Below are 22,383 nucleotides of genomic sequence, written 5' to 3' on the forward strand. Positions count from 1 at the left end.
AACTTAAGCTATCCTTGTGTTACTACAAGGTAACAGCCTGTAGTTGTGGTACATACATCAGGACCTTTAAAAAAAATTAAGTCAGAGGTCTTGTGCAAGACCTATTTTATCAGAATTTCAATCCAGCTAAATATCAGACTTGTGCAGGATCTCTCTTTCCTCTTTTCCCTAGCCTTTGACACTTGAGGAGCCTATTTTTATGATCTGCCCTATTCCTGTGTCTGTAATTTGTTATAAACAGTTTTTAATGCTATTTTAAAAACTGTTTTAAACTACCCCAAGACCTTAGGGCATGTAACAAATCAAATAAATTAATTACTAAAAAAAAATGTGTGCTGTTTTTTAATTAAACCCCTAAAAAATAGCACAACCATCCATTGTGCCCATTGAGAAACCTGATAATTAATGGGTGGTAATGTTTCTCTTGGGCTCTTTTGCACACTTCCTGCGCAGACAGATATAGAAATTGCCTGCACATCTGCAGATCAGGAAAGTACTGTATAGTGGAAAGATAAGCAGTGGCTACTGAGGGGAAGTTTCAGAACACAAATCACAGAAACATTCCACCAAGGATCACCCATGGAAACAGCATTATAGCCATGCAAAACAGACGGTCATGTGTGTGTGTGAGAGAGAGGGCCCTCACATGTCAATTTTGCACAAAGAAAAATTGAGATCCGAGCAACTCATTTGCAAGATATACCGTAACTTCCATCAGGAAACGCCTTAGTAAATATAGTGTCGGCAAATTATTTTTGCTAGAACCTTGTAAAGTAGTCAGGATCGTGCTAGCAAATCTCTGACAATATTGCTTTGAACGCTTAAAGATGGGAAACATGTTTTTATATAAAGCATTGCAGGGTCCTATACTCACCTGGCAACACAAAAACAAGCCTCGCAAATTCACATTGAAAGTTTTGTCCCATTCTTCCAGGGAGGTAGCTTCACTTGGTGAATTCATGTTGATCCCTGCATTGTTACATGCAATATGGACTGTGCCCCACTTATCTACGATCGTAGCAAGCATCCTCTGCACATCTTCCGGTCTGCTTACGTCTGCTGCTATAGCAATGCTTTTTATCCCTAAATGAAGAAGCAAAACAAAGAGAAAACATCTGACTTGCTTGCGGTTTTGTTGATGTTGTCATCGGTTTGCTCTTTCAACCCTCTTAATTACTGTGTGTCATTGCAATTAATACAGTAGTGGTAATAATTTGCAGATGCATAATGTTTGAAGAAGCAAAACCATTTTCGACGGTGTACAGTGGTACCTCGGTTTAAGAACTTAATTTGTTCTGGAGGTCCGTTCTTAACCTGAAACTGTTCTTAACCTGAGGTACCACTTTAGCTAATGGGGCCTCCCGCTGCCGCAGCCACCACCGCGCAATTTCTGTTCTCATCCTGAAGCAAAGTTCTTAACCCGAGGTACTATGTCTGAGTTAGCGGAGTCTGTAACCTGAAGCGTTTGTAACCTGAGGTACCACTGTATGTGGGGTTTTTTTAAAAGTAACATTTCAAAAGGGCTAAGCACAATCAACCCCTTGCAAGGCTTTTGGATTTTGGCCGAAGCTTTGAACACCCTGCCATCTACTGGCAAAGGATTTCAACTGCAAGTCTTCTACTGAAATGTTTGAGATGCTGCTGTCGGTTGTTGAAATCTTTATTTCCGTCTTCTTCTCACCCCTCTTCAATTTTAGAATACAATTCACTGTATTTGGTGTGTGGGGGGGTTGTCTCTTGGCTGCAAATATATCTGAGAATGCTAGTACCCACAGCTGCCACAGGAAGCAGATCTATGGACACTGTGATTCCAGAAGGAGACTCACAGCTTTCAGGTTCTGTGAAGAAAGTGAAGAAGTTTGGGGAATGCCATTCAGATTGTCCATTTGCACCTATTTCAATTTATTAGAATCAGGGCTGGAGCCCTGAACTTCCCTTATGTCTTGAAAACTGCATTGTGGGAAGTGACCTTTACTTTTTCTTAGGGTACTTTTGCAACGTAGTTGGACAAGGGTCAGATTAATTGGCCCACCCTTCAGCCAGGAATTACATTTGGCAGTTGCTGCCCTCTGCTCATGCGATGCTGCTTTTTGCAGGCTCAGTCTAGAAAATGCCTTTCATGCGATTGGGGATGGTGGAATCTGACAATTTCAGCCTCCCTCTGTTTCTGCATTGCAAAATTCAGAGAAGTGTGAATGTAAAAGGATGGCTGTGTTTCAGTCTCTGCAATTTTGTAGATCCATATTTACATGTGAACTGGATCTCCCCTGTCCCTCCCACACCCCTTTTCTGACAGTAAACAAAGAAGGCAGCTACTTTCCCAAGGTATTTGCTTTATTTCACTTCCCAACTTCCAGGTACGTGTAAATGCACCTAACCACTATGAATATGGTTGGGTACAGTTGTGGCCAAACACAGACCCCACCATGATTTATTGAGGTAATGTATTGGGGCATTAACTGCTTGCTGAATCCACAGTCAAATCCTGGCTGAGCTACTTACTCACCTGTCGGTCATGCTCAAACCCTTCTCTTTATCATCTACAATTGACCCCTGTGAAAAATGGGCCCCACAGGGTAGTTGCAGGAACAAAATTAGGTAAGGATTTTAAAAGTGCATCTCAAAAGTGCCCTATAGTTGATCATAATTTTGCCAGTTGCATATTGTGCCCATTCTAGGGTCAGCCAGCTAAGTCGGGCTCTGAGATCATTAAACTGGCTCATTCTTATCAAACTGTAACAAGCATATAGCTGCTCCAGGATTTTAAGAGATTGGGAAGCCCAGGTTTCCTGGCTTCCTGATCAACACAGGCCTGGGCAGCTGATCCAATGGCCAAGCACAACACATTTCAACATTGAGCCAGTTAAACTAAAGCAGGGCTTAGAAGGGTGAAATGCTCACATTTTGATGATGATGATGATGATAATAATAATAATAATAATAATAATAATAATAATAATAATATTTCTTCACATATTCCTACATGAAACAAATCTCTACAGAACAATAGTCTTGAAAATGCAACTGATTAAATAAATAAAATGTAAACATAATTATAATGTAACAACAACCACACCCTCAAAGCTAAAATTGAATATTGTATTGAATCATCTTGTATAGGACCATTTTCCTATACATTTGTCATTATGTTGGCCTCTAGATTAAGGTGGAAAAATCTGTCAGTTTTGGTTTCACTCAGTTTCTCATTTTGCCCCTTCAGCTCTCCCCATTTCCACATCTGTTTGTGAATATATACACTTTTCCCCTCAAGGAAATCCATAAATGCTTTAGAGTATGTTTCTCCTAATATATTTTGTGTATTTTGTATGCAGCTTTGCCTAATATACATTTCTTTGAAAACCAAATTCCCTACTGCTATAATACATGTTTGTTGTTTTTACTAAGATGTGCATTTTTATGCACACTTTACCCTAATATAAGCATTATTTGGCTGCAGAATTGCTCTGCAGAATTTGGAGAAGTGCACTTTTTGAAGGATCTTCGTAATATTATATTACATGTTTCCCAAAGCCAATCTACCCCACAAGGTAAAGAGAGAAGGTATGGACCACACTGGAATGGAAAAACAAGCCTTGTTATAGGGAAGAATAACCATCCTCTCTATGTCTTCTCTGAAGGAAGCCCTGCTGAACTGAATGGGGCTGATGCCCAAGTAAGGCTGCATCAGATTGCTGTCCTAAATCCTTATTCACTTGTATTGATTTCATCTGAAGACATTTAAGTATTTGAAACCAAACGTAAACCAACTTCAACTGCTGGTTCATCTGGCCCAATCCTTTCCAACTCCTTTTGGCAGCAACTCTCTAGGTCAGGCTTCCTCAACCTCAGCCCTCCAGATGTTTTGGACTACAATTCCCATCATCCCTGACCACTGGTCCTGTTAGCTAGGGATCATGGGAGTTGTAGGCCAAAACATCTGGAGGGCCACAGGTTGGGGATGCCTGATTGAACTGGAGGAGTCAAGGACTAACCTTAGGATAGCTATCAAGCAATGCTCTTTCCCTAGCTATGGGAGCAAAGGAGCTCAGGTTCGTCAAGGTCTTCTTACAGAGTTTTCCTTGCAAAGGAGCTCAAGTCTTGCACAAATGTCTGCCTTCACCCAACCCTGCAGCTTCTCAGGTGCTCATTTTCATGAGCAAGCAAATTATTGGGGAGATGGCTTTAATGACATTGCTTTTAAAGCCTGAATGAAGATGGTGTTGACTGGGCTAGGGGTTTGGGAAGAGAGGTAAGGTCAGATTGAATTTCAAAGCCAGAGGCTCTCCCTTACTATCAGGTGTCCTCTCAATATGAGAGAGTTGGCAGGTCTGGATCCCATGGAAGCAACCTGATTTATTAATGCCCCCCTAGTGGAGCTGAGCCAGCATTTTTGATCCGGCAACCATTTTAGCATGTGCAATGCGCCCGTAACAATTTGCACATGAAGGTAATAAAGAGCCCTGCACGGCGTTTGATCAGAACTGGCCCTAATTTGTTGTGGCTATGCAGCGGATATGTTCTCTGGTAGCATAAAGAGCAGGGAGAGCAATAGCTGCTGTTTGGCTCCACTTTGTTAGGGAAAAATCTTAAATGCCACAGCTGACACATGATTTATTGTATGGAACACCTTCTTTTGCTGGCTGATTGATGTGTATTATATAGAACCGGTTAACAAAAGATTGCTCTCCTCTGTTCCCGTCAGTCATGCCTCATTGTATGTTATTTTTCCTTCAAGTACCCCAGTGAAGAATTCTATATAGGGTAATTTGCTTTCCTGGTTGAATCATCTCTGCTAGGCAACAAGGATCCGGCTAAGCTAAGTTAGTCCTTGTTTACCAACAAAGAGTTGAGGCAGTAGCTTTAGAGAACTTGCTTTATTGTTCAAAACAATCCCCTTGTACGGAATATCTCTTAAGCCGCAGGTCACATACACCCGCCCAAATGTACTGATTCACCTGCCACCACCAATCTCTCGCCTGCAAGGTGAGTGCCATCGCTTTATGTAGCCTTAGAGAAACCTGACTGCAGCAGTACAGAAAATCTTTGGGATAAAAACCTCTAACTGAGGGCAAGGGAGAGGCCAAAAAAATAGCCCAATGAGGACTGAGCAATCTCAGTGGCCGCAATATATCAACTAGCTGTTGGAGAGAACAGAAGGAAGTTGGGGAAACGGAATGGAGTCAACTGGAGTGGCTGGCACACTGATTGGCAACCCTCTGCACTGCAACATTTTGTTGCAGCATCCCACTTGGGAACATCCCACCTCTGACCTTTCCATTGCTGTTCTAAGAAGAAACATACGCACCGTCTTTGTACAAGAGCCATGCTTGGGAACTGAATTATGTAAACTTGCCAAATGACACCGGGAGAGCTCGCGGCAGCAGACGGCAAGAGCAGAATCATTGCATCCCGGACTAAGGATGTTACTGGCAATTGCTGGTCTGTGCTAACAAATGTTCTAGCCAAAGACAATGAGAGGTTTGTCAAGACAAGCAATGCCTGCTGGGCTGCCTTTGCCTTGGTGGGTTGCACAAGGTCCATACAATTGCATTTACGGGAACCAGCACTGACGGCAAATGTTGATGTCCAGGTACACGCTAAAAAGTCAGAGTTGTGTAAAAGACGCTGCATTGGATTCGGGTCAGTGACCTTTGGCACTCGCTGTTTCATATGCTATTCTCCTCGCAGGGCTGTTTTGAGGACAAAATAGTGGGGAGCAATGTATGCTAGCCAGAGCTCCTTGGAGAAAGAATAGAGTAGAAAAGTAAAGTAATATATAAACAAAGTGCATAATTGTTCTGAATGATGTCCAGAACATTGGGGGCATAAACGATTATACTGTCAGAGGAATGGTCTATCTAGCTCAGTATAATTAACACTGACTGGCAGCAGTTGCCCAGGGCTTCAGGCACAGATCTCTGTCTGGAGATGCCTAGTGTGGAGCTGGGTAAATTTAGACCCTGAATTTAATCGTCTTCTGCTCCTGCTCTTTGGGTGGCCCTTCAGTTGTGAACATAGCTGTCAACCTCCCCATTTTTTTGGTGGGAAATTCCCTTATTCCAGCACCATTTCCCACTGCTTCCCTCTGCTATCCCGGATTGCTAGATATCCCATAGACTGTCCCCGGGACCGGTGAGGCAGCTGATCCCTTATTTTCAAGGCTGCTGATCCCTTATTTTCAAATCTGAAAGTTGATAGCTATGGTTGTGAAACACACAGCATTTCCCTTCCTCCTACCATGCTTTACAACTACTTCTAGATGTCCAGATACATTAGAACAGGGTTTCCCAAACTTGAGTCTCCAGCTGTTTTTGGACTACAAATCCCATCATCCCTAGCTAGCAGGACCAGTGGTCAGGGATGATGGGAACTGTAGTCCCAAAACAGCTGGAGACCCAAGTTTGGGAAAACCTGTGTTAGAACAACTACAGCAACAAAAGACAAGCCTGTTTGTTTGTTTTTAAAAAGTTACTCTGAACATGTGTTGTTTCACATTTTAAGCTCGTTTCAATCATAGCACCGTAAAGAGTTTTGTTTCTACTGTCCTGGTGCTAAGAACGTACTTACTTGGAACAGGCACTATTCCAAGGAAAGGATGATCCATATTTTTAACAGGAAAAATATATCAAAGTGAGCATATATACCCAATTACATGTCTGGGCCCCTGCTTTTTATTAAATTTGTGCACTGCCCTTCACCCGCAGATTCCAGGAGGGTTTGCAAGATAAAATTACAATATAAACCAACCAATAATTCCCCCTCCCACAACACATTTAAAAGGCCTTTGGATGCCAATCAGCCAAAGGTCTGGTTGAAAAGGAACATTTTCACCTGGTGCCTAAAGGTGTATAATGAAGGCACTAGCCGAACCTTCCTGTTTGCTACTGCCTTATGCATCTGCTGTTTCTGGGTGCCATTGGCTAGGGACCATAGGATAGGGACCGTGCCCCCAACCCAGCCCTAGCTGCACCACTGGAGACGCCAAGGATTGAGCCTGGAACTTCAGCACAAAAAGCAGATGTTCTCCTGTTGCTATCTGTGTTTCATACCTTTGAGCCTCAGCTCACATGCTACTGCCTCTGCTTTGGCAAGCACCAGGTCCGCCACAGCTACTTTTGCCCCTGCTTCCCCCAGCGCATGGCAAAAGGCTCGGCCGATCCCCTGGCCTCCTCCGGTGACATAGGCGACTTTGCCGTCCAGCTGCAGGCGGTCAAGGATGCGGCGGTCACGGTGGCCCCAAAACACGTCGTCTTTCACAACACCCTTTTGTAAGCAAAACAGAGGAGTTCGCTGAGGCACGAAGGAAGAGAGTGTGACATGTAAAGATGAGCCGACACACTCTCACTTTCAAGAGCTTGCGATCAGGAAGCTCAGCAAGCCTTTCACCGTTAATGAGTGTATACATAGTGCCCCCATATGGATAAGACGTGGATTTCTAGCATGGGCATTTTTCCATGCTTAGAAAGAGTTGCATTTGCTGCTGCAAGCTTTTGGAAGGATTCAGCCAGTCCAACCCCCAGGAAGCGTAATCGGAATTAGCTCAACAATTGCAATGGATAATCAACATTTAAATGAGGAGCAGGACTGTGCCCTTCTCCCAAACTTTATGCACTTGCTGAAGCTTTTTTTTTCTTTACAAAGTTGTTATTACACTTCACCAGATCTTAACCTATTACAGGAATTGCAAAATTGGATTCCAAATATCATTGAATTTATCAATGGCAAGTATGTGTTTATGTGCAAGTTGTTCATATGTTGCAAATTTGTATAAGTCTTCAATCCAATCGTAGAAGGGAGCCACATTTTTACTTTTCCAATTCATCAGTATCAGTCTTTTTGCCGTGGTAAGGGCACAGAGAGTCCACTCATATTGTCCTTTTGTAAGGTTCCATGTGCTGGGCATATAATTCAAAAGGATATTTCGCTCTGTAAGTGCAAGGTTGTTCTGCACAGTTCTGTTGATAGTTTCCATCAGTGCCTTTTTTCCCAGGGGGGACTCAGGGGGACGCATACCCCTAAACATTTTGTGAATCTTTGTATTTTGTCCATTTACTGTATTTATTTTTCCTGACTTGAACTATAAAACAGTGATTTTCTTGAGTCAAAATGAAAGTACCCCTAAACATTTTTTTTAGGAAAAAAAGCACTAGTTTCTGTTACCTTCTGCCCAGAATCTTTCAATATATGCACTCACTCAAACTTGTGAATAGAGCACACACACAACCTGTATGTATCTATAGTAGGGGTTGACAACATTTTTGATGCAGTGGGCACATTTCGAGTTTTGAGAAAGCGCCTTGAGTGCCAGTCCCAGAATCATAGAATTGTAGAGTTAGAAGAGACCTTGAGGGACATCTAGCTGAACCCCCTGCAATACAGGAATCTCAACATACAGTTGGTTCCTCCCCCCCAACCAATCTGAAAACATACCAGACCTGGCTTGGCTTTGCAAATATGCTGGCAGTTTTATAAGGGAGCACGGGCAGGAGCTCACTGTTGCAACCACAGAGATGTGCCAAAACAGCTGCAACTTCACTACTGCCCTTCCCCAGTCCTATCTAGCTGCAGCACTCCCGCTGTTAGGAGGCAAACTCCTTAGTGCTACCCCATCACGTGTATGACTACTTCTCGGGGTAATATGGTGCTATCATGATTAGTGGCCACTGGGTACTCAGGACTGTGTGGCTCAGGATTGCTGGTTAGGAAGTTTGACTTTATTTCCTTAGGGTAGATTTGTGTTTTGTGTTATTTGTTTATAAAAAAAATATATTTAGATATCACAACACTATCAAAATTCTTTTAGTATTATAGACATATATAATAAATACATATACAAATTAAAAATCAGAGGCCATCAACTGGGGGAGCAAAGTTCTGACTGGGAGGGATGCAAATGTGTGAGGCCAGCCTTACTAGCAAGTCAATGGCGTGAGGGGATAAAATGGCCAGATTTTTTTTTTTTTGTTTCTTTCTTTCAAGTTTGAAATGCACACAAATTCCTTTAGAGAGAGGCAAATACATACTCCTAGGTTAGTCTCCTCATTGGCACATATCCGACTCCTTTGGAGAAGAATCAAGCCACCTTCCACAGGGAGGACCACCTTGACAAATGAAAACACACTTCATGAAACGCTTCAGATAAAACCTCATCCATTCACTTTGAGCCCAGTCATGGCAACTATTGCAGAGAGGAGTGTCAAAAACATTCACAATGCCCCTTCCTCTCCCAGTAACAGGGGTCCTTTCCTCCCGCCGTGGTCTCAGGAAACACTTGTTACTTCATCAAACCACCTTTAGATACATCAAGGTCAGTTTTGAAAGGGATCAGTGGAAGGTTTTATTCTATCTTGGCGGCAGAAACTAGTGTGTTTGCTGCTGGTCTGAACTGGGTCTGTGGTCTTGGAATGCAAGACTTCACAGTTGCCTGGCTTCTGTCAGCTTGAAGAGGGAACATAGAGGTGAATGGGGAGAAGAAGCCATTGTGGGCCTGGAGACCTAGGAGTAAGCAGGGCTCTCCTAAAGCTGTGCATGTTTGAGTTTACCTGAAGTGCCTGGAGTCTAAGGCAGGCAGCCCTGCTGGGCAACAGCACACCTGTGTCTGCTCTTGACTTGAGACAGAGAGCACCCTTCCTTCCCTATCTTCCTTCCTTCCCTATTTCACACCTGTGAACAGTGTGGAAAGATGCCCAGTGACAGCATGAGGGACATTCCCTCAGTGATGAGCGAGGGATTCGCTCGATTCTTTGCCAGACTTACCCTTTCTCTCAAATTCTTCTTTTGCCCAGAAGCACCAGCATTAGACCCTGTCTGTGTCAGACTCAAGGAAAAACCCTGGTACCCACCAGAAACCCAGTACAATTTCACAGGCCTATAACTATCTGATATGTAGGAAAGCCAGATTGACAGCTCCATCTCATTAGTGCCACACTAAGAAACTTACAGTGAAAAGCTACGGTGATAATTTTTATCTGATTCCATCTAGTCTCCCCCTGCCCAATGAGGCAGGCATCTCAGCTATCTTGAAACTTGTGGATCCGGCAGAGAAAGAGAAAATAAGCAGTTCTTAATGTATTTATTATTTAGTTTTACAGTGAATCCCACCAGAGGTTTCCTACCACTCTTTTTTTACACAAACACACACACACAGAGAGAGAGAGAGAGAGAGAGAGAGAGAGAGAGAAAGAGAGAGAGAGGGAGGGAGGGAGAGAGGGAGGGAGAGGGGGAGAGAAAGAGAGTCTTATACAGAGGCACCTCGGGTTATGAACTCAATTCATTCTGGAGGTCCGTTCTTAACCTGAAACTGTTCTTAACCTGAGGTACCACTTTAGCTAATGGAGCCTCCTGCTGCCACCGTGCGATTTCTGTTCTCATCCTGAGGTAAAGTTCTTAACCCGAGCTACTACTTCCGGGTAAGCGGAGTCTGTGACCCGAAGTGTTTGTAACCCGAGGTGTTTGTAATCTGAGATACCACTGTAACAGCAAAAGAGAGCAGCAGGCATACTTTGAATAAGCACTAAAAGCACCAAACATACTTTTAAAACTAGAGCATATATACCAAATCAAAAGGAGCGGGCAAATAAATTTGTTTTTACCTGGCAACAGGCAGAGCATTTCAGAGTGAGGGGTGGGGGGAGAGAGACAAACAAAGAAGGCTCAGTCCTCAGTCACCACCCACCTCACCTTAATGTGATTATAATATATTCCTATTAGCGAGGGAAGCTTATATAAAGATAATCAGTATGTTTATGTCAAATGGAAGGGAGCAAGCAGAAGCGCCTAAACAAACATAGCACTTCCACCCCGAAACATGCAGAAAGCTATTATAATATTGATGTCACCCTTAATTGTATCACACTAACCTGCTCCGTGTGAGGATCTGAATTAATTACTTGATTCAGTTTTTTGACACCTAATACATTTTCATCTGCCGTATTCTCCAGGTAGGCCTCTCCTTTCATGAGGGCGTTCTCTATGCAGAGCGTCCCATCCATCCTCAGCAAATGGTTCTCCATGACAAAGCGATAGTACTCTGCAGGGTTCCTTTGATCGGCATCAATAAAGACTATATCAAAATCTTTCCCCACGGCTGCTAACTCCTGGAATCAAAAATATTATAACCATGTCAAAGGAAACATCATAGCTATGTGTTATTTGGCCCCGAGGCCAAAACAAGTCAGGTGTCCTTGCTTTTAAACAAGCAAATGTCTTGCCTGCTTGCTTTTAAAAAAATACATAATAAAATCCAGCTGCCGGATAGTTCTGGTCAGGTCTAGACATGTTCTTACAACTCTCACTTTGTGGATCAACATGACCCGAGCCAGCATTTCTAAGCTTCGCAAACTTAATACACAGTGGACTTCACCCTGCACTGCTAGTTGACTATGGCTGGCAGTGGCTGGTGCAAAGACAAGAACGGCGCTCAAGCTGGTATTGCAGAGACACCTAAGGAAAAGAGACCTGCCTTGCTTTGAGTATTCAAATTGGAATCTGGACATCGCCCAACAGCCCAATCAGACACTTTCAAACATGGCTATCTGGTTTCCTTTAAAACGAACTTTTCCATACTAGTCGCCAGCCATGACAAATCTGAATAAAAAAACAAATACACATAAAGGGATGCCGTGCCGCAAATAATAGTCTCTATTTAGATCTCTGCATCTCCCTTACAGTTCAATAATGCTATATTGTCCAGGGTCTTCTTTCTGATCTTTTTGGCTGCCAGAGGAAAAAAGGGTGACTTTATGAGTCAATGAAGCGTTTACATTACTAAGAAGCCATAGGACCTTCTCTGCTGTGGGGAGAGACATCTTTCCTGTACAGATGGCAAGGTGAGAAATCACCTCCTGGGTCCAATGAATCTCGGGCAGTATAGTAAATAGGGCAAGATGCCCTCCATCCGCGGTTGCCCACATATAGAGAATCTGTCTTCATACAGCGCTGGTACACCTTGGTGATTTCCAGTGATGCACCTTGTTCTTGACCTAAATGAGGTTGTAATTCTTCTATACTGTGGAATATATAGGATACGGCACAGGTAGCCAAGAAAGCACACTACAGATGTTGTTGAGCTATAGGTCCAATCAGCTATGGCCAATACTCAGGGATGATGCGAGCTGCACCTCATTGGCTACCCCAGGGGCACCTAATATACCTGGGGGAAAGCACACGGCCCTTTTAAAAACACTATTGGAATATTTCACTGTATGTGGACATCTACTCTTGTTGCTTCTGGATGCTATTCTATTGAGTACAGTTTATATTCACTGGCAAAGCTAAATCTCGGGGGAAGCTAGAGAGGGAATGCAATTTCTAGTAATAACAGCTCACAACAGTGAATACTATCCACTTATCCCCACAATTTCCAGCTATTTTGGACTCCTTTCTGAATTAACCTTTCATATCAAAAGGAGCAATTCTGCACACTAGAGACTCCGACACAATTTCATGCATAATTTATTCACTCAGCTCAACATTAAACGTGGAGTCCTTGACTTTGTCAAGGTGGATTCTGTTGGCAGACTTCACAAGCAGCCAAACAGGGGGAAATGAGATCTGCGCTTCAACCTCTTCACCTAGCCTGTCGAAGAAACGAGAGGAGGGGATGACAAAGGCAGCAAAGTCCCTTGCGCACGTCCACAGCGGTGCTGCAATTACCAGCAGCTTTTGCAAATGCGTCCTTATTACTTCCCGGTATTATCTGGTTAAGGCTTTCAAAAGGAGCGATCTGAAACTGCGCCTCCATCAAAATAATAATAAGCCTGGAGGGCGTGAGGAAAAAGTTCCAAACCCGCTAGATATATAAATAACATGTTACAACGGTGCCTTACACGATGGGGACCCTGTAGCATGTCACCAGGATGATAATGTATGGTTTCTGCCCTAATCAATGTGAGGGGTATCAAACACTCAAAACGTTGAGTGGTTGTTGTTGTTGTTGCTGTAGTGTTTATTCTCATTATCCTTTTATAATGAGGCAATTGTCTCCCTTTATGGGCAAGGGATTAAGACACAAGGCAAAGGAAACGCAAAACCCCTGTGGCCACCACAGGATATCAAGAGTCTGGCTATATCAGCAGCTCCTTTAACATGGCCTGGGTGTCTTAAAGAGAAAGGAGAGCATTCACGGAAGGCCGCCGCATATGTTCTGCTCGGCATCCAAGCAAGCAGAGAAAGCCTGTGCAACAGGAGGCTACGGGATAATTTTGCTTGGCGGCTGTTCAGACCAGCATCTGCAAAGGGATTGGGGAACGTGCGAGAGTAGGCCCGCCTGTGTTCACAACCATCTGCTAATTCCCTGCCTTGTGTACCCAAATCCCTACTGAGGCACCTAGGCAGCCTGTGGGCTGCCCTATCCTTCAGTCTATGATCTGCAGCATGAATTAGAGCTTGCCTCCTTTGACCTTCTGCAAAGCATCCGCACAGGAAATCTTTGGCTTTAGCTTATTGGCGCGTCCATGCGAGACAATGAAAAGCTCCACATAGCCAAGTCTCATATAAGCTCAACAGGGGCTGGCCCGAAACATTTTGATGCCTACGGCAGCAAAGGAGATGACAGTGCCCTCTCCTATTCCAGGTACAGAAACCGAGCAGACTGGCAGCTGAATCTTGCTTTGGCGCTGGCAATGGGACAGCATCTTCCTAGCTCCCCAGGCGGATGACCCATCTCTTCCTTCTGCACCATGCCATCTTTTATACACAGCCAGTGTGGTGTAGGGGTTAGTGTCTCGGACTAGGACCTAGCAGACTAGGGTTCAAATCCCCACTCAGACTTCAAGCACACTGGGTGTCCTTGGGCCAGTCACTGCCTCTCAACCTGTCAACCTGAAGACTGGTGGTTCGAGCCCACACAGCGATGCCTGTGGGCAGGATTCCTACATTGCAGGAGTTGGTCTAGATGTCCCTCGGGGTCCCTTCCAACTCATCAATTCCATGAATCTATGAATCCTTGGAGGAAAATGTGGGGGTAGAAGTGAAATAAATAAATACTAGTGGGTTTCTTTGTCTATTTGAACACTACTTTCTTATTCCCCATTTAGTAAAGCCATCTTGCATAGGCTTGCCATGCGTCCTCTTTTTCCAGGATACGTCCTCTTTTTCAGGGGTAAAAAATTGAGACAAATTGCATTTATTAGCTTTGAATGGCCACCATGGCGTCCTCTCTCTTTTGGCTCTTGTTTCTAGAGTCTAGAAACAAACACGACCTTATCTCAGGCACCATAGCACTGTTTGGGCAGAGGGCCATGTTGAACTCCTAAGAAAAAAGCTAAACTCCATAGTATGGGAACACCCTTATTAGCAAGCCAAATGTCACAAAAGGGTGAGCAAGAAGTCTTTTGCAGGCTTGATGTTGAGCAAAGCATGGGAGAGGCGGGGGAAACTGCCTTGAAATCTGTGTTGGAAGACTGTGGCTAATTTCAGTCAGAGTCTCCCATTACTATTATATGGGTGGCTACTCCACACTGCAGGGGCCTGATCTGGTCCCCCCAGGATCTCACCAATTTTGGCCAAAAGCATAGGCCCCAACTCCTAGGGGCTGAGGTCCCTTTCTCCCCCCCAATAAAATATTTGAGGGGGCCGTTGTCCCAAGTTGATGGGCATTGTCATTCAAATGGTGTGTGAGGGCTACATCTTGTGATCGATTATGCAAGGCAGGGCTTACCTGGGCCTGCCCAATATTTTATTCAAATTGACACCCTTGAACAAAAGGAGGGGGGGAGTATAATAGACATAATACTGGGATGAGTGGCGCTCCGAGCCCCGACAGAGATGCAAATGGATCCCTCCCATCAGATAAATTATTTAAATAAATTAGCATAGACACAAAATTTATGCAAACTGTACCAATTATTTTTTTTTGCGAAGGGTAAGTGTCTGCCCTATCCAGAGTTGCCTCAGTTTTGCTTTAACGTCCTAGGCCTCATTTGCCTATGTGATGAATTATTTTTCAGTCTTTTGGCTTTGTCATCTTAAACAACCCTCCCCTCCACACACACACACACACACACACACACACAAACTGGCAAGGAACAAATCTGGCAAGCAGGCAGAACACATAAGGCACCTCCATATGGCACTTATTTGAGAAGATGGCTCTGCACACACACACTCTCTCTCTTCTCTTTCTGAGAGCAACTCCATCCCTCATTCAGTATCGTAATCTTCTTGGCCCATCTAACCAGAGTGCTTACTGCAGCTCGTCTTCAGTCTGAAGAAGCCCTTTTCTCCCTTGAACGGGCGTACCTTCAGGCACCAGGAAACCTCTCTGCACTGGAGAGGATGTGCTTGCTCCAATGCATACAGATTAGTAAACTCTGTGTTTGCGGGAGTTTCAGTGCTTTAATGATCATGAATGAAAGCTAACCACAGATATGGGATAAACCAGAAAGGGGCAATAGGGGGACAGGGAATGTTGTCTCTAATGCTACATCAATCCAATCCAATCCAATGCACAGATACTAACAAGGAGATCCTATGAACATTCTGCTGAATTTCTACATGAAGAGGGTTGCCACCTGGAAGGATGTGGCTGCAGCCTCTCCCCACTGCTCAACCACATGAAATGTTCAGATCGCAGCAAGGTCCACTACCACAAGACCTTCAAAAGCTCAGATGTAATCGATGTCCAAGGTGGAAACAATCACAACAAGAGCTCAAAAGTGGGCAAGAATATTTTCAGTTATCAGTGTGTGTGTGTGTGTGTGTGTGTGTGTGTGAGAGAGAGAGAGAGAGAGAGAGAGAGAGAGAGAGAGAGAGAGAGAAATATATTCCTGAATGCAATATGTTTGGTGGACAATGACCACCATGGGTAAGACATGTGGTTAAACAGACAATATATGTATTCCTCTTTTGGCATTTCCTGGTGTCTCTCTCTCTCTCTCTCTCTCTCTCTCTCTCTCTCTCCACCCTCCATCTTTGGGAGCCTCTGTTCCCTCATTCTGGATGTTCAGGGCTGAGAGAAAAGCAGCAGTGCTAAATGTGCTACAAAGAGTTTTGACTCTTTCCAACTTAACTCCACTTTGGAGGTATTGAAAACGTGCTCCTTCTGGCCGCGTTTGACAATCTAGATCACTTAGCCTTTCGCAAGGGCTGTTTACAGCACGCCGTCGGAAAATCAACCGCGGCGCTCTCCTTTAAAGGTTCCATTTTCATGTCTTCGCTCCCATCCAGGGCCCTTCTTTAATCTTCACACTGCATGTACTCTGCTTGCCTCTAGATATTTTTATTCACAGTCAGTTACACTGAATGAGCACTAGAGAGCAACAGCAATTCAATTAATTTCACACTCTTTGCAGGGAGCCAAAAAGGATTTTTAAAACCTTGCACCATTGCAGGTGATCTGTAACGTTCTCCCCCCCCCCACCACCACCACTCAGTGTATCTGCCAAAATCATTGTATCGAGGTGTACATATTTATTTCCTGTCAAGCACACAGCGACAAAAGAGTCCGAGAAGCTTGCAACCATTTAACTGAGAACCAAAGGAAAGACAGCAGAAATAATGCAAAAGAAAGCTGCAGTGAGGAAGAGCAGGAAGAGCATATGAGGATCTCAGTTGGCCCTAACTAAAGCCCAGCTGGGTAGTGAGATGTTGGGCCTTTTTCAAGCTGTATCATTGACTGGGAGGCCTGATCTCTAGCAAGCCCACCAGAACAACTTTATATCCTCCTCTGCGTCCTCTGTGTCCAGGGCAGCTGTTTACCAGCTCCATCTGGTACGTAGGCTGAGACCCTATCTGCCTGAGGACTGTCTCGCCAGAGTGGTGCATGCTCTGGTTATCTCCCGCTTGGACTACTGCAATGCGCTCTGCGTGGGGCTGCCTTTGAAGGTGACCCGGAAACTACAACTAATCCAGAATGCAGCAGCTAGACTGGTGACTGGGAGCGGCCGCCTAGACAATATAACACTGGTCTTGAAAGACCTACACTGGCTCCCAGTACGTTTCCGAGCACAATTCAAAGTGTTGGTGCTGACCTTTAAAGCCCTAAACGCCCTCGGTCCAATATATCTGAAGGAGCGTCTCCACCCCCATCGTTCTACCCGGACACTGAGTTCCAGCACCGAGGGCCTTCTGGCGGTTCCCTCACTGCGAGAAGCCAAGTTACAGGGAACCAGGCAGAGGGCCTTCTTGGTAGTGGTGCCCTCCCTGTGGAATGCCCTCCCACCAGATGTCAAAGAGAACAACTACCAGACTTTTAGAAGACATCTGAAGGCAGCCCTGTTTAGGGAAGCTTTTAATGTTTGATGTATTACAGTATGTATTACAGTATTTTAATATTTTTTTGGAAGCCGCCCAGAGTGGCTTCTTCTTCTTCTTCTTCTTCTTATTATTATTATTATTATCCTCCTGAACATGCTTCCCCAACTCCTATACTACTATATACAGTAGTACTCAAGAGTTCAGATTTAAGGCAAGCAGCATGGGGAAATCTGAGGATTGGGGGGAAAGCAAATAGTGCCCTTTTCCTTTCGACTCTCAGACCTACCTCCCTGTGTAGCACAGATAGGTGACCTTTACAACCACAAAATGTGCATCTTTCTGATCCTAATTCCACTCCAGGTTAGTATGAAGGTCAAGGTCTAGAAGGCCGATTTCCTCTTTCCTTCCCTTCATTTTATGTAAATCACCTGGAGGCTCATGAGCAAGATGATTAATACATACATTTCCCCCCTTCCCCACCCAGATAAGACCCTCAGTATTTTGCAGCAGTATTCTGCACCAGGCAACTTGTTAAATGCAAGGGTGGGGTAATCTTATGAGCCTAGTCTAATTTGTATGACCTTCGTTCATGGAGTCAATCTTTGGTGGGTCTAATGAAGCAGCAAGGGAATTTAGAATACAGGTGTATGTGAAGCTTTGCAATAATTTACAGTGTTTGTCACTTAGATTCAACAAACAGTTCTTAAAGCAAAACTGTACCTCCAAGGAGTCCATTATTGGTCCTATTTGTGCCCTCATTTTGTTGCCATGAGCTGAGAAATCAAAGGCCTCCTGGCTGGATTCTCCAAAATGGGGCTGTGGGGCACATATGGTTATGCTGCTATCTTCTGGCACCAGTTCAGCCATAGCCAAAATGGATGGGACTTTTAGCCTTCCTATTATCAAAACCGTTTTGGCTCCCGTCATACGCACCAGCATCCTGTGAAGTTGCCCTGGGCAGAAAGGAAAACAGGATGCAAATACATTACATTTCTACCATTTTGACTTCACATACACAAGTACCACTGGCAATGTCCAACGCATGAAACTTTTATATTTATACAAACTGACTAGAAGCTGCCGGGGGGGGGGGGGAGCTGTGATTCTTAGACTGGCAATTTCCATGAAAACAAAACATTCTTCTAGCCCTTGCGGTGGAGGTCTTGAGGAATATTGTGGGATGTGTGCTTAGTATCTGAAAAAGGCTTAAAAATGGTTCAGGTCTGTGTAGGGCTTTCACAGATATTGCTTTGTGGTGAGCAACTTGTGTGGTAAATTTCTAAAATCGGATTGTTTTGTTCCATTACATTTTGTCGTTGTGCTTCCGCGGCTTATGGAGACCCCAACATACCGTAAGTTAAAAATTATGGTTCCCAGGGAGTTTTTTGTTGGGAAGAAGCTATGTCTGTTAAACATGTTATTCCTGTCAATCCACACCACAGCTGGGGCCAGAGTTTTACTCAAGAGGTACTCAAATGGCAAGCGAAGGCGCAGAATGATGATACAAGAAGATTTCAGAATTGGGACTATAACCACAAAGTGACAGCATCAACATGGAGCTTCAGGAAGTAACAGGCAATCATTTAAAATGTTAAAAGCCTTTTTGATAAATGCCAGCTAGCATTGTTCTAAAGCAGGGCCTGAACTGCTGAATATTTGAATATTAGCCCCTGTGAAAAAGGCTTCAAGAGGTTTCACATATCATGTTCCTGGGACATGTTAAGTCAGTGGGGGGTTTGAGAATCACGAGATTACCTTGCATTTGCTCTTAAAGTCATTATCCCCAGACAGCAACATCATTTAAGAGATTTATCATCGCTGCTGCCCTTTGAACAATGTATTCCTGCTATACGTTTCCAGGGCACTTTGTTTCGATGATGTATTACTCAAAAGATGGCAACATCTGGGATGCACGAACCTGGCGATTTAGTGTAATAACTTCACAGAGGAGCAAAGGCACTGAGTGTTGAAATAATCTGAAATGGACCAGTATTCATCCCTGACAAATCATCCTCTATAAAAACACCCAGATTTTTGCAGGAATAAAAATTTGACTCCTCCTTCATTAATTTAATATCCTTACTGCCAGCAAAATAAGTAAAGATGGCTTGAGGGGAAAAGGCTGTTCGCTCATATCAAATGCTTGGACTGTGCATTCTTCAGGAACGGAATAGGTTGCTACTGGTGTGATGGCAACAATGGGTTGGGTCCAATGTTAATCCTACTCAGAGTAGACACATTAAAATTAATGGACACGAGTAACTTTGGCCCATTAAAACTTTGTTGTATACAACCCTATATCTCCACATCTTTATCTCCCATTTGCATGATTTTGAATTTATAACTGGAAGCTTGTTAAAGCTTGTCTTCAGCCTGCGGGTGTGCATACCTATTACATTTTATCTCTTTTGTGGGGTACAAAAAAATTAGAGCACCTATGGACCATAATAGGATTGCAAGCCCTCCTCTGAGACTGCATACTTATAATTTTCAGCATGTTGATGCAAATCATGGAAATATCTATGGAAAAGTACCTCTTTTCTAAAATTGAAGTATGACTGCTACTACGCAGAATGTGCAACCATTACTCCCCGGCACCGGGAGCGGCATACATCCAGGGGTGTGGCTGGCATGCATCCCAGGGGGTGTGGCGCACCACCCGCGGGGGCGTGACACGTGTCGGGCAGGTGCGTGGCAAGCGGTGCGCATCCCTGGGCGTGAGCGGTGAGCATCCCGGGGGTGCATGGCAGGCACCGAGCATCATGGGGGCGGGGGCGGCCATGATGTCAACCCCCCGGGATAGCACCCAGGGTGGCCTGCTCCCCCCACCCCCACCTTCATTTGCCAGTGTGTAGGATTGCCTCCTTTTGTGGCAAGGATAGGAAGGGAGGAGAAAGAGAACTGTGGACTCAATTGTACAAAAACTGTGGTTTCTGCTGTGTATGCATAGCTGTCAACATTTTTCCTTTTTTTAAGGGAAATTCCCTTATTTTGAATAGGGTTCCTTGCAAGAAAAGGGAAAAGTTGACAGCTATGGTGTATGGTTCATACAACTGACCGCCTTCAACACTGTTTAGATATTGCCATAAGCAGTACCCAGAATGCTCAGTTGGCAAGAGTGCTTTTCACCAGCTTAGGTTAGTTCGCCATTTTTACCCTTTTTGGGGATAGAAACAAGTTAGTACAAGTAAGTCATGCTTTGGTGACATCCTCTAGACAATGGTAACACACTTTATGCAGGGTGTGGCTTTTTGGGGACTGCAACTGTTCCAGAATGCAGCCGCCAGGTGGCTAACTGTGCAAACCAAATGCTTCTTTTACATATGCTGGCTTCTAGTTGGTTTCTGGACCCAATTCAAAGTACAGTAGTTCCTCGGGTTACGAACTTTGTCCCAGGATGAGAACGGAAATCGCGCACCAGTGGTGCGCTGGCAGTGGAAGGCCCAATTAGTGAAAGCACGCCTCAGGTTAAGAACCGTTTCGGGTTAAGGATGGACCTCCGGAACGAATTAAGTTCGTAACCCGAGGTACCACTGTACTGGTTTTCACAAAAAGTTTCAGACTAAAACTCCCATCACCCCCAGCCAGCATGGGTGGATGGGAATTATAGTCCCATATATCTGGAGGGCACCAGGTTGGAGAAGGTTGTCATAAATGGTCTAGGTCTGGGATACACTAAGGACCATTTTCTTCCAAGTGGACCTTCCCACACATTGAGATCTTCCTTAAATTTCCTGCTCCATTTATCCCACTTTTTTATGAAGAGGGTAGGGCTTTCTCTATTGTGCTTTATTGATTCTGTTGTGTGTGCTTGATGTTGGTGCTATGTTTATTTGTTTTAGTTTTTATTGTGTATTATAATGTGAAATGTTTTTTTTCAATATTCACCAGCTAACTTATAGAATCCATAAAATGGAAAGGCAGGATATCAGTATTTTAACAAATGAATGAATGAATCAGGCAGACAGGCAGGCAACAACATTCACAACATTCACTAGATGTCTGCAACATACCACAAGAAATACTGTATTTTTTGCTCTATAAGACTCACTTTTTCCCTCCTAAAAAGTAAGGGGAAATGTGTGTGCGTCTTATGGAGCGAATGCAGGCTGCGCAGCTATCCCAGACGCCAGAACAGCAAAAGGGATTGCTGCTTTCACTGCGCAGCGATCCCTCTTGCTGTTCTGGCTTCTGAGATTCAGAATATTTTTTTTCTTGTTTTCCTCCTCCAAAAACTAGGTGCGTCTTGTGGTCTAGTGAGTATTATAAAGCGAAAAATAAGGGAGTTGTTGCAGCCTATACACTACATGATATTGTAATAAATATAAACTACACTGGCATAAAGCTAGTCTACTCTTGGATATAAATAAATAGTGCATGTGATCACATCTCTATGCTTGCAGGTATGCATTTCATGGTTTCTTAGTTCTACCCAAAATTTGGAAATCCATATATGCTTTGTGAGTAAACATATAGGATTAGATGAAGCCTTTGTTGAGGTTTGCCAAATTTTACCTGCATGCAAAGCCTAAATTCCATTATCAATGTGAAAACATAGTTATTTCATAATGCAAATGACTCACCTTCTGCATAGCTTGAGAGCTGCTCTTCATTAGTTTTGACCTTCATTTCACTGAATTCGACATTCAAAAGGCAATCCTTGGATGACGTTGTCCTAATAAATGGGAAAAAAGAAAAGGACCAACTCACTGGAAACAGAATTTTTTTTTGTACCCCTTTCTAAGAAATCCTTAGGCTATGACCCTAGTCTTTAAAAAAATCAATTTGCTACCTCAATATGTGTTGATTAACACAAGCTTAGCTTGCTTTAGATAAATTTGTGAAGGACAGATCTCTTCATGGATACTTCTGGTTTTGAGGTACCAGGAGCAACTAATAGAACAGGTGTGGGGAAACTTTGGGTCTCCAGATGTTGCTGAACATCCATCATCCCTGGCCATTGGCTATGCTTGCAAGGGCTGGTGGGAGTTGTAGTTCAGCAACATCTGGAGGGCCAAAGACTTCCCACTCCTGTAATAGAAGATGGCCATGATCTTCAAGTCCTACTTATAATCTTCTCAGAGCCACCTAGTTTGCTGTTGTTGAGCAATAATACATTGTTGCATGGAACTCTGGCCTGATCCAGCAAGGCACTGTTTATATGACTATGGCCACCCATGTATAAGA

The 22,383-nt window shown here is 43.9% G+C and overlaps 1 protein-coding gene across 1 annotated transcript in view; it reads right to left on the reverse strand.

Moving 5' to 3' along the window:
* LOC307208607 (uncharacterized protein) overlaps positions 1–22,383 on the reverse strand; it is a 50,247-nt gene that overhangs the window by 22,563 nt on the left and 5,301 nt on the right. The window contains exons 3-8 of the mRNA XM_079963392.1: positions 21,780–21,871; positions 17,917–18,149; positions 10,860–11,096; positions 9,024–9,101; positions 7,050–7,263; positions 875–1,083 (exon numbers count right to left, since the gene is read on the reverse strand). Of these exons, the coding sequence (XP_079819518.1) occupies positions 875–1,083; positions 7,050–7,263; positions 9,024–9,101; positions 10,860–11,096; positions 17,917–18,149; positions 21,780–21,871 (1,063 nt within the window). The remainder of the gene's footprint in view (positions 1–874; positions 1,084–7,049; positions 7,264–9,023; positions 9,102–10,859; positions 11,097–17,916; positions 18,150–21,779; positions 21,872–22,383) is intronic.

The sequence above is a fragment of the Podarcis cretensis genome, assembly GCF_951804945.1.
Source record: "Podarcis cretensis genome assembly, chromosome: 2".
In the NCBI taxonomy this organism is placed as follows: Eukaryota; Metazoa; Chordata; class Lepidosauria; order Squamata; family Lacertidae; genus Podarcis; species Podarcis cretensis.